The sequence below is a fragment of the Rousettus aegyptiacus genome, unplaced genomic scaffold (assembly GCF_014176215.1).
Source record: "Rousettus aegyptiacus isolate mRouAeg1 unplaced genomic scaffold, mRouAeg1.p scaffold_m13_p_4, whole genome shotgun sequence".
Lineage (NCBI taxonomy): Eukaryota > Metazoa > Chordata > Mammalia > Chiroptera > Pteropodidae > Rousettus > Rousettus aegyptiacus.
The window spans coordinates 127,791,733-127,804,927 of record NW_023416307.1 but is presented as its reverse complement, the minus strand read 5'-3'; the positions used below and the strand labels follow the sequence as shown (position 1 = coordinate 127,804,927).

Genomic DNA, 13,195 nt, shown 5'->3' with positions numbered 1-13,195 from the left:
CCTAGGGTAGGTTGTGTTGTAGGCCACCTAGTGAAAATTTTCTTTTCTTCTTGCTGTTGATGCCACCGCCCAATATTGGGGGCACCATATAGTAAACATAAAGCCCAGATGAGGACCTATTGCTGCAGACCTCTGGCTGCTTTCTTCTCCATTTAGTGTCCTCTCTAATTTTGAAGCACGCACTTGGCCTGAATTTTCTTCTTCAGAATGGATTTGGAATTGTATTTCTCAAGAAGAAGCCATTTTCAGACACTGCCCTGTGGGGTGGACCTGGACTCCCAACTGTGGGGCCCTGTTTGGACCAGGGATACTCTGAAGAGTCACGACCCCAGGGCCCCATCCTATCTGCCTCTACCCCACTGGTCAGGTGACACTACCAGTGACTCATTATATGCAGTCATGAAAGGGAGGGTACTCCCAAGACCCCAAAGCTGTAGGTACAGTCTCCTTTTCTGAGCATCTATGCTGTTTGGGATTCTTGAAAGGTTTAGGGCATCATTTGAAGATGTTATGACCCAAGAGCACAGAATTATCTAAATAGCCTACTTTGGCCTAGCCATTAAGAGGAATCCTCTGAAGAAGAGGCTTCATAGGATCCCAGGGAAGCTATATGCTAATGTGTAAGTAGCAAATGAAAAGTAAGGGAGAAAATTATTATTTGGTGAGGCTATGCCAAAAACCCCAGTGCCGAGCTCTCTGGGAAGTTGGACTTGATGTGGTATGTGGCTTGACCAAGGCCAAACTTCAGCTCAGGGTCAAAACAACCTTTGTCTACCCATGTGGGACAGAAAGGGATGAGAACCTGTTGGAGGGTGGCATGTTGCTGAGTCTTCCTGTGGTGTGGAAGTGGGCCCTGGTGCAACCTCCTTGCTCAGCCACATAGATGCAGGAGGAAGGAGAGAGCCCGGAACTTGTTTAGTTAGTCCTCAGTTATTACACCCACCAGGGGACCTGTGGCTTTCCTTTTTTAAAGGAGTTCTTCAGATTTACCTTCCAGCCGAGAATGTGAACCCACTATAATTTTAGCAGAGCTCTGACTTTGCATTTTCAAGTTCTTCTTGTTCTATTTTTAATGTCTCAGGAACTTAGACTGGGACCTTGTTAGTGTGGGACACCAGTGGGGACACTAGTGGAAAGTAGTAGAGAGATGATAGTGTCTGGTTTCCTACAGCGTCCTCTAGTGCCTCACGCAGTACCTAGAGAGTAGGAGGTTTTTAGAGGATAAATGAAGGCATTACATCCCGGAGAATAGGCTAATTTTTCTCTTCTAAATGAAAACAGAAAGATATTTAGGGTTAATATCACACTCTAGTTTACTTTAACATGGTGGTAACAAAGAAATACATCTCTAGGGACCGCTTTGTAAGCCCAGTAAGGACAGAATCAGCCCAGCCCCCATGATTTGTCTCACCCATTTCCTCTCCCATCCCCACCCACAGATGGCAACTCGCTCTTCCACTATTGATTTTATCTGCCTTTTCTCTCCAAGTGACCGTCTGGTTCCTGAGCTTGACACAATCGTCCCTTCGGAATCTACCAAAGCCTACAACATGGTGGACATCATATACTCTGTAAGTGCTACATCTGCCTCTCTTGTCTTCGCTAGTTCAGCCATGTCCATGGTCATTGTGCTTTGGCCTAGTGATGAAGTGCTAGACCCACAGGCATTAACATTGGGCAATGCAGGCAGAGCATGGGGTGTGGCCGAGATGAAGGGCCACCAAGTAGCGTGTTCTGGGATGAGCTGCAGCCACCCTTTTGGCTCAGATGGACTTGAAGGCTGGAGGAAGAAGGAACCAATTGTCCAGCAGAGCACAGCAGTCTTTAGAGGGCATTCTGAGGTGCATGGAAAAAGGGCCATGTCCCTAGAGCCTGGTGTTGAGATCAGAGTGTCTTTTTGTTAGCTATCTTTGTTTGGAGCCTTATGCTTAGAGGACATTTTGTCTTTCTAGAGAAAGGAGTATACACAGGGTATCCTATGACAAGGTTGAGGGGTGCGTGCGTGTGTGTGTGTGTGTGTGTGTGTAGGTAGTTAGGTACATCTGGGGAGGACAGGAGTCATTTGTACCTTTTTGTTTTTATAGCACATTCCTCGGTTGTTAGTGAAGAGAGGACAGTGTTGGGGCAAATTGGGAACATCTGTTGATGACCATTGTCCCCTTCACACTTTCATATGCACACTGTGCTTTCAGCAGTCCTTGCTCAATGGAACACAGATGGCGCTGTGGGCACAGCATCTCCCAGAGCCCTGGCTCTCTCAGTGACCTATTCATTCTCCTTTTCTACTCTGGGGAGCCAGCATGAGTCAGCAGCCATGGCCAGACTCAGCCCCTCCTCATTGCTAGATTATGTAACCTGTTGAGCACCATTTGAGCCGTGAAGACAAGACCCTTCTACCAGCTTGTCCTTCTTTGACCTCAGCCTTCAGTCTTCTCTCCATCCTCACAGTTGTGCCTGTTTCTCTTCCACTCTTCTTTGACTCTCCAGCCCTCAATCTTCTTATTCCTCTGGAGTTCTCACCCCTTCCTGGCTTCTGCCTCCTTGTCCCAGCTTGGATTCTGCCATTCTGCCAGATACTAATGGCCAGGTACTGTTCTCAGTGCTGGTGCTGTATGACACTATGGTGGACAAAATCCCTGCCTCAGGGACCTCACATTTGGGTGAGAGAATCAGAGAGGAAAACCATACATGGCATGGGTAGTTGTAGGTCCGAAAAATACTGTGAAAAAGGTAAAATAGGGTCCCAATTCTCCTTTTATCCTTTAGACTCCTCTCCCTGGTTCAAGGCTTCAGTCATCTATCCAGATGCTGCCTATGGGGCCTGAGGTTTCTGGAGGAAAGCCCCAGAGCCCTGAGCTGGGCTCTCAGTGTGCATCTCTGTCCTCTGGCTTGATTATAAACTGTTGGTCTCCCTTCACCTGTTCTTCCCTTTTTCTAAGGCCTGATCCAACCCCTAACTTCCTTCTCCACTCCCTACTCTGATCAGATGACATAGGTATTTGCTTCATGGAGAAAATTGAGAGCATCAGGTTCCTCACTCCCTATAGGTGACCATTTTCCCACTGTCACTATCCTAATATCTCTCCAGGCTCAAAGAATGAGGTATCTCCACCTGGGCTCTATCCCTTCCCATCCAGGGTCTTGCTTTCTTGACTGTTTTCTCTAAATCTCTAACTTCTTCTCCCTCTAACTCCTTCCGCTTAGCAATAAATGTGTATGAACATGTATAGATTTCTTGTCTGCTAAAAAAAAAAAAAAAAAAAATCCTCTTAACCCATATCTCTGTTTAACTGCTGCCCAAATTCTTTTCTCTCTCATCATATAAACTGCTCTTGTCTCTTTGTTTCCTTCTCACCAGAATCTGGCTTCTGGTTTTCTTCCTCTGTTGAATGACAGACCTACTAATGACCCCCTCCAGTTGCTAAACCTAGGGGACTAAGCAGTAAATAGATATACTTATAGAGGTAGCCATTATAAAAAAAAAATATTTAAACATTAACAAAAAATTACATAAAATAGATCAAATAAAATGCATTACATAGAGAAATAGAGAAGCCTCCCTGATGCTTTCTTGTCACTATTTCCCCCCAGGCTCCTGAAGGAAAGCACCATCCTGACTTTTAACAGCATAAGTTAGTTTTCTTGTTTTTGTGTATTGTATAAATATTGGAATCATATAGTATATGGTCTTTTGTGTCTAGTTTTTTTCACTCAATATTATGTTTGTGAGATTTGTCCATATTGTTACATATTGTTCTTTCTCTTTGGTTTCTTTACTCTTTTGTATGAATAGGTTTACTTTTAATGGCCATTTGGGTAGTTCCAGTTTGGGGCTATTGCAAATAGTTCTGATATGAACATTCTCTTATATAATTTTGTTGCATAAATTACACATTTCTGTTGGATCTATACCAGGAAATGAAAGTACCATGTCATAGGGTATGCATACATTTAGCTTTAGTAGATACTGCCAAAGGGATTATACCAACAATCCCTCAAAAGAGGGACTGTACCAATTTGTACTCCCACCAGCAGTATGTGAGAATTCCAGTTACTTCACATTCTCACCAACACTTGGCCAGTACCATGCTGTTTCAATTATTGAGAGTTTTGGTATGCTTCCACATCTGGTAGGGATAATTCCTCTTTATTATTCTTTTAAGAGTTTTCTTGCCTAATCATGCTTGTTTATTTTTCCATATGAACTTTAGAGTCAGTTTGTTGTGATTTAGGGTGTAAAGGGGTGGAAGTAGGGAATCCTGCTATTGTTTATTGGGATCCTGTTAAATTTTTGAACGTGGGATAATTGACATCCTTGTGAACCTGGAATAATCTTAAAAACAGAGTTTGTATTTTTATTTGTTATAAGTGTACTTTTTCCCCTTGAGGATTATTTTAATCATTTCCTAGTGTAGATTATTCACATTTCTTGTTTTTTAAATTAATTAATTTTTCACGGTGACATTGGTTAATGAAATCTAGTAAGTTTCAACTGTGCACTTTAACAGTAAGGCATATACAATATTTATACTGTGTGTTCACCTCCCAGTTAGATTTCTTTCTATTACCACATATTTGACCCCTTTTACCTCGTCTACCTCCTTTCTCCCTTCTGATAGCCATTAGTCTATAGTCCGTGCCCATGAATCTCTGTTCACACTTCTTGTTTTTTCCTAAGTATCTTTTTATTGTAAATGATGTCTTTTTTATCTTCTAACTTTTTCTAGGTATCTCTGAAAGCAACTGATCCTGTTTATCAGTTATATATTCTTTCACCTAAATTCTTTTGGGTTTTTGAGGTGTAGTAGTACTATCTACATATAGAGAATTTTATCTTTTCCTTTCCAGTTACTTTATGTTATTTCTTTCTCTTGTCTAACTGCATCCTCTGTACCTCCATATTTTATCAAATACAATAATGAGTAACTGTTGTAATAGTGGACATCTTTGTCTTATTTTTAACTTCACAGAGACTGTCATTAGTGTTTTCTAATATTCTTTTTTTCATGCTAAGGAAGCTACTGCTGGTTTCTATTTTAATTTTTATTGTTTACTTGTTTTTTAAATCAGGGATGGGTATTGATATCATTAAATGCCTTTTTAGCATTTATGGTGATGATCACGATTTTTCTCCTTAGATCTATTTATAAATCTCTTAATAGATTTCCTATTTCCTATTATTAAACCGTTCTTATATTTCTGAGGTAAAACCCTACTTGTTAGGTTTTGTTAATGTTTTATTTTGGATTTTTGCATCAATATCATGTAATACTAGCTGATTTACTTTTTTGAGGTATTTTTAAATTTGGTTTTGGTGTCAGTGTTGTGCTTGCTTCATGCGTTAGTCTGTTAGAGCTGCCATAACAAGATACCACAGACTGGATTGCTTAAATCACAGAAATTAATTTTCTCACAGTGCTTGTACAAGTCGAAGATCAGGGTGTCAGCAGGATTGGTTTCTGGTGAGGTCTCTTTTCATGGTTTGCAGATAGCTGCCCTCTTGGTGTGTCCTGATGTCTTTCTTTTGTGTGCACACCAGTCCTATCAGATTGGGGCCCTACCTTTACACCTCATTTAATCTTAATTATCTCCTTAAAGGCTCTGTCTCCATATATGATCACATTGTGTGTTATGCCTCAACCTATGAATTTTTGGGGGCAGGGGAGACACAATTCAGTTCATAAAGTGTCATAAAAAGAATTTGCAAGTTTTTTTTCCTCTTTTTCTATGCCCTAGAACAATTTAAATAGCATTGGGATTATCTGTTCTTTAAAGATTTGGTAGAATTTCTCCTGTGAAATTGTTAGGGCCTGGTGATTTTTTTGTGGGAGAGGATAAATGGCTTTTTGATAACTTTTTTTTTTAATGTGAATGTGTCTCTTGAAGTTTATCTTTTCCGTGGTCAATTTGGTAAAGTATATATTCTTTTCAACTTTATTCTTAAAGCTAGAAATGCAAATTAAAATTAAAATTATACAGAATTATCACTTATCTGTCAGACTGGCAAAAAATAAACTTGAAAACCTATTCCACTGATAGTTCTGTTGGGAAGCAGACCCTATCATATATTGCTGGTAGGAGAATATGGTACTATACAAGACTAAATAAGCATTTACACTTTGACCCAGCAGCCCCACTTCTAGGACTTTACCCTGAAGGTACACTTCCTACCCTATAAAATTAAAGATGCACAAGGGTATTTTTGTGACATTGTTATTTATCATTGCAAAATATTTTAACCCTAATGTAAGCTTAAAAATAATGTTAACAACATATAGGAAATTGGCTGAATAAATTTGGTAAATACACAAAATAGAATACTATGCAGGAGTGAGAAAGACCTCTGTGAACCGATGTGGAGTGATTTTCAGGATATATTGTTAAATGAAGAAACCCAAAATGCAAAAGAGTATAGTATGTTATTTTCCATCTAAGATAGAAAGGGGAATTAAGATAGAAATATATATGCTTTTTTTCTGTAATACACACAAAGATAAACCAGAAAATAATGAGATTAATTTGCACGGGGTGGGTAGAAGGGATGGTGACACTGTTAATGTTTACATATTAAAATCAACAAGCCTGGGGACTACCTTTAAAACAAAACTACCTTTAGTCTAACAACAGGACTAGGTATAAGAAATGCTGAATTTTAGTTAGATTTTTTTTTTTTCAGTTATATGGGTTAACAATTCTGAAACAATTGTCTCTGGATTTGAGGATTGAATGAGTACATTTTGAGGATAATGGAAATAAGATGTCTACTGTAGGAGAAAGGAGTTAATGAATATTGAAGAGGGGAAAACTAGAATGAACCCTGTAGTTGAATTGGTCTGGAATTGGAATTATCAATACAAACTTATAGTTTTTATACTACTTTTAGAAATATGTGTGTGTGTCTGTTTCTCTGTGAATTTCTTAGCTCTATGGATTTTTTAGCTCTGTTCTCTAAGACAGCTTCTTAGAGGCAAACACACACACCCCCCCTCACACACTCACACCCCCACACCCATACCCATCCCTCTTTCCCCCAAAGGAACCTGTATCCCTTTGAAAAATGGCCGATTCAACACTTGGGGCAGGAAGAAATACAAGACGAACCTGAAAGTAAGGTAATTCTAGACATAAAGGTAGTGCTCAAAGAATGATGGAGAAACATCAAAAGGGGATGGGAGTCACCTTGAATGAGCTTGCATTGGCAAATATAGGACAATGTGTACATAAAATAAATAATGATGGTAAAAGATTACAGTCCACGTAAGAAAATAACAATCCATAAGTTCATACTTGTGGATGATATAAGTAACTAAATGGGAAAGGCATAGCCTTTCTCACAGTTAAGTGCCAAGAAATAGAGAAGGGAGAAAATGAAGTTAGATATTGGCAACTGTCATGGCAGTAATGGGGTCAGGCAAGAATCATCAATGAATGCTAAACCTCGTGGGTGAAAGTTTGGTAAAGAATAGGATTTTACATAGTTTAAAAGTATTTCCCCACCAAATACTTAATTACAAATGGAAAAATAGTAGCTTTGTAGGGAAGAAACCTGGCATATGTCACCACCGTTAATGGACAAATAGACGTTATGTGCCTTTTGATATTATACATTGAGGAAGACACTTCTGTGATATTTTGTCAAAAATGCTTAACCTGAAATTAAATGAAGAAACATTAAATCTAAATAGAAGGCAAATAACCAAAAAACTGATCTGTAGCTTTCAAAGATGTCATGATTGTGAAAGAAAGACCAAAAGGATGAAAGTAAAGGAAGCTAGAGAGCTAGGACCCCTAAAAAGACTCTGATCTTGGATCAGAGTCTAGAATGAGCTTTTGGTTGCTATAAAGGATACTATTGGAATAATTGGAAAAATTTGAATAAAGTTTTATAATAGGTAATAGTATTAATGTTAATTTTCTGATTTTGATGATGTCACTATAGTTATCTAAGAGAATGTCCTTGTTTGTAGGAGATACATACTGAGGGACTTAGGGGTAGTGAGGCTTCATGTCTATAACTTACTCTCAAATGATTCAGAAAAAAATTTTGGTGTGTATGCGCAAATATATGTAAAGAGAATACACACACACACAGAGAAAGGGCATAGGCAGGTAGAGATAGAGAAGGAATGATAAATATTATGTGGTAAAATGTTAATAAATGTGGATACATTACAGATATTCTCAAAAATTTAATGTGGGTTTGAAATGATTTCAAAATAAAGTAAAAAAGTATAATGCCAAATTCAAATAGAACCTTTAAAAAGGCCGCACTAGTTTATCCTCTCCCTAGCAGTGTGCACAGGGGTTTTCCTCTCCAGCAGGGAGGAGGTGCCCCTCTGCCTGCTTCCTTAGAGAACTTGCAGTGGGGTAGCAGCTATCCAACTCTGTGATTCTGTTATATAGTTTTATCTTATTTTTATCATTTCGAGCTCAGGAGTAAATTTTTCCCTGCAGGTTGTTGATGAGCGAGAATTTTTTGAGATCATGCCCAATTATGCTAAGAACATCATTGTTGGTTTTGCAAGAATGAACGGGAGGACTGTTGGAATTGTTGGCAACCAACCTAAGGTGGCTTCAGGTAAGAGAGAGAAATTCTCATAAATCCCAGGTAGTAGTTGGGGGCGGGGTCAAAGCCGCCTGGGCCCACGGCATCTGCCTTCTGCCTTTTCCTCAGACATGGCCTTCCGTGTCCAGAGAAAAAAACCTCGAATAGATGTTGTCGTAAAACCACCTTTCGCTTATAATAATTTCTCAAAATGCTTCTTGAGAAGTATTCTTTCTTAAAAATACTTCCATATATTTTTTAACCGTATTTAAATGTACAGTATAGTGGCATGGATTATATTCACACTGTGTACAGCCTTTACTATTATCTATTTCCGCACCTTTTCAAATCACTCCAAATAGAGATTCCCTCTCCCCCGTACACAGAGCCCTTGGTAATCTAAACTTATCTTTAAATTTACCTTTTCTAGATATTCCATATATGTGGAATCATATCATATTTGTCCTTTTGTCCAGCTTATTTCATTTAGCTTAATATTTTCAAGGTTTATCTGTGTCGTAGCATGTGTCAGAACTTCATTTTAACTTTTTATGGCTGAATAATATTCCACTGCATGTATATACCACATTTTGTTTAATCATTCATATGTTAATGGACACTTGAATTCTTTTTACTTTTCGGCTATTGTGAATAATGCTGCAAGGAACATTGGTGTGCAAGTATGTGTTTGAATCTGTTTTCACTTCTTTTGGGCATATACCTAAGAGTGGAATTATTGAGTCTTGTGATAATTTAACTTTTTGAGGAAACACTCTACTGTTTTCTACAGAGGCTGCACTAGTTTACATTCCCACTAGCAATGCACAAGGGTTCCGGTTTCTTTACATTCTGGTCAACACTTGTTATTTTTTGGTGTATTTTGATAATAGCTATTCTAGTGGGTGTGAAGTGTTATCTTCACTTATATTTCCCTAATGATTAGTGATGTTTAGTGAACATTTTTTATGAGCTTATTAGCCATTTTCATATCTTTGGAGAAATAGCTATTCAAGTAAGTCCTTTCCTCGTTTTTAATTATTTGGTTTTTGTTGTTGTTGAGTTGTAGGGGTTCTTTATGTATTCTGGATATTAAACTCATACATGACTTACAAATATTTTCTCCCATTCTATAAGGTGTCTTTTCACTTTCTTCACAATGCCATTTGATGTACAAAAGTTTTAAAATTTGATGAAGTTCAGTTATTCTCTCTCCCTCTCCCCGCTACCCTTTCTCATTGCTTGTGCTTTTTGGAGTTGTACCTATAACTTGTTGCCAAATTCAATGCCACAAAGATTTCCCTGTTTCCTTTTAGGAGTTTTATGCTTTTAGCTTTTACATTTAGATTTGCTCGATTTTGAGTTAATAATAGGGTGTGAGTTAGGGGTCTAGCTTTATTCTTTTGCGTGTGGAAATCCAGTTATCTTAGCACCATTTATTTAATGGACTCTTCTTTCCCTATTGAATGGACTTGAAATCTTTGTTGAAAAATCAATAGGTGATAGATGTATGGGTTTATTTCTGTACTCGCAATACTATTTCATTGGTTTATGTGTCTATTGGTGAAAAGAGACATCCTTGTCTTGTTACTGATCTTGGGAAAACTTTGTCTCTCATCATTGAGTATTATGTTAGTTGCAATTTTTTTATATGCCCTTCATATTGAGGAAATTTCCTTCTATTCCTAGTTTTCTGAGTTTTTTTTCATGAAAGAGTGATTTTGTCAAATGCCTTTTTTTATATCAACTGAGATTATTAGTTTTTATCTTTTGTTGTATGAATGTGGTGTATTACATTGATTATTTTTTTGTATGTTGAACCACTTTTGCATTCTTGGGATATATCCATCTTGGTCCTGGTGTATAATACTTAAAAAAAATAAAAAAATATATTTTAGAGCTTTTTTAGGTTCACAGCAAAATTGATTAAAAACTACAAGAGTTCCCATATACACTCTGCTCTTTCTACATGGATGGCTTACCATATTCTCAGTATCTTGAACCAAAGTGGTACGTTTGTTACAAGTGGTGAAAGTACATTGACACATCATTATTACCCAGATTCCAGAGTTTACATTAGGGTTTGCTCTTGGTGTTTTATGGTCTGTGGACTTTGATAAATGTATAATGATCATTGCAGCATCAAACAGAATGGTTCCACTGCCTTAAAAAACCTCTGTACTCCACCTATTCATCACCCCCTCCCCCAGTACTTATAATTTCATAACCCCTGGCAATGACTGATTCTTTTACTGTTCCCATACTTTTGTCTTCTCTAGAATGTCATGTGATTGGGAATCATAGAGTATGTAGCCTTTTCAGATTAACAACTTCTACTTAGTAATATGCATTTAAGTTTTTTATGTCTTTTCATGGCTTGATAGCTCACTTCTTAATAGCAGTGATTAATATTACATTGTCTGGATTTATCTATTCACCTATTGAAGGACATCTTCATTGCTTCCAAGTATTGACAAAGCTGAATAAAGCTGCTAAAAATATTTGTACAGGTTTTAGCCTGAAATTAAGTTTTCAGCTCATCTGGGTAAATACTGAGGAGTGTGATTGCCGGCTCACATAATAGTATGTTTAGTTTGTAAGAAACTGTCAAACTGTCTTCCAGAGCTTCTATACCATTTTACATTCCCACCAATGATGATTGAGAGTTTCTATTGTTTCACATCCTCGTTAGCATTTGTTATTGCCAGTGTTCTGGATTTTGGCCATCCTGGTAGGTGTGTAGTGGTTTCTTGTTGTTTTAAGTTGCATTTTCCCGATGACATATGATATGGAGCACCTTTTCATGTGCTTATTTGCCATTTATATGTTGTTTTCTTTGATGAGGTGTCTGTTGAGGTCTTTTGCACATTAAATTATTTTAATTTTTTTTTTTTTTTGGTCATCAAAATTTTATTTCCAAGATTAAGAAAATGATAGTCAGTATTTTAAGCCACTAAGCGTGGGGGCTATTTGTTACACAGCAGTAGTAACCGGAACAGATCTCGGTCTTTGGAAGTGGGTACTACATAAATACAAGCCTAAGCCAGCTCTTCCTCTCCCTGGAAACCTTGTCTCTTCCTGGGCCTCATGTATGGGATCCTTGTATGGAAATGCATATTTTATTTCTGGAGGGAAATTTTCTGCTCTCCAATATGCTTCTAGCTGTAGGAGGAATGGGCATCAGGGCCTTCTCTCTCTGCAGGGCCCAGGTCAGGATATACAGCAAGAAGGATGAACTGACATAAAGCCAGCCATTTGTATAGAGGCTGGTCAGCCTGTCCCACTTAACAAGAAGCCAAAGTTAGGAAGTAACAGAAATACCAGTGATACCCTCAGGAATATGCTTTGGACTTTGTATTTGCTGAATTTGTTCATCTAGAAACACATACAAGCCTTCTCTGCTATAAAATAACATATAGTTTGTTTTGTGCTTTTTTTTGGGTTTGAGATTCATTTACTTGTTTTCAACCCTCCTCCTGGAGAACGTCCTTTAGCTTTGCTGAGGCAGATAGAGGATTAAGTATCAGAACTCTGCTGTTTGTGATTGGCCTATGCTTTTGTCGGTGTGTTGGGAGGCAGGCCAACATTTCATTCTCCATGACCTTGCCTTACGATTTGTGCTTGCTTCTCCGATGTCTGTTCTCTGTCTCCCATGGCATCCTTGGCAACTGTTGGCTCAGAGAAGAAACTGCCTTCTTGACTAGGAGTCACCCATTTTTATATTGGAGTTTTTCTTATTGTTGAGTTTTAAGAGTCCTTTGTAAATGTCTTTTATCAGATGTGTATTTTGCAATTTTTTTCTCCTGGTCTGTGGTTGTCTTCTCATTCCCTAGACAGTGTCTTTTACAGAGCAAAATTTAATGAAGTCCAGCTTATCAGTTGTTTTATAGATTATGCTTTTGGTAGTATATCTAAAAAGTTACTGCCATACCCTAGGTCTTCTAGGTTGACTTCTGTTATCTTCTAGGAGTTTTATAGTTTTGTGTTTCACATTTAGGCCTATAGAATCATTTTGAGTTAATTTTTGTGAAAAGTGTAAGGTTTGTGTGTAGATCAATATTTTTGCTGTCGGTGTCCAGTTGTTCCAGCACCATTTGTTAAAAAGACTATTTTTTCTCCACGGTATAGCCTTTGCTCCTGTGTCAAAGATCAGGTGATTATATTTATGTAGGTCTACTTTTGTGCTCTCTATTCCATTCCATTGATCTATTTGTCTCTCACCAATACCACACTATCTTGATTATTGTAGCTTTATAGTAAGTCTTGCAGTTGAGTATTGTCAGCCCTCCAATTTCGTTCTTCAATATTGTGTTGGCTATTCTGGATCTTTTGCTTCTCTATATAAACTTTGGAATCAGTTTGTTGATATTCACAAAATAAGTTGTTGGGATTTTGATTGAAATTGCATTAAATCTAAATATGAAGTTGGAAGGAACTGACCTCTTGATGATATTGAGTCTTCCTATCCATGAATATGGAATCTCTCTTCATTTAATTAGTTCTTTCATTTCGTTCATCAATTTTGTAGTCTTTCTCACATAGATCTTGTACATGTATTGTTAGATTTATCTAACGTTTTTAGGTTTATTTTGTTAGGTTTTTTTTTGCTGGATGTGCTATTGTAAACAGTATTGTGTTTTTAGTTTCAAGTTC

At 37.8% G+C, this 13,195-nt stretch overlaps 1 protein-coding gene across 1 annotated transcript in view; it reads left to right on the top strand.

Moving 5' to 3' along the window:
* PCCB (propionyl-CoA carboxylase subunit beta) overlaps positions 1–13,195 on the top strand; it is a 50,968-nt gene that overhangs the window by 26,842 nt on the left and 10,931 nt on the right. The window contains exons 9-10 of the mRNA XM_016140363.2: positions 1,490–1,571; positions 8,455–8,578. Of these exons, the coding sequence (XP_015995849.2) occupies positions 1,490–1,571; positions 8,455–8,578 (206 nt within the window). The remainder of the gene's footprint in view (positions 1–1,489; positions 1,572–8,454; positions 8,579–13,195) is intronic.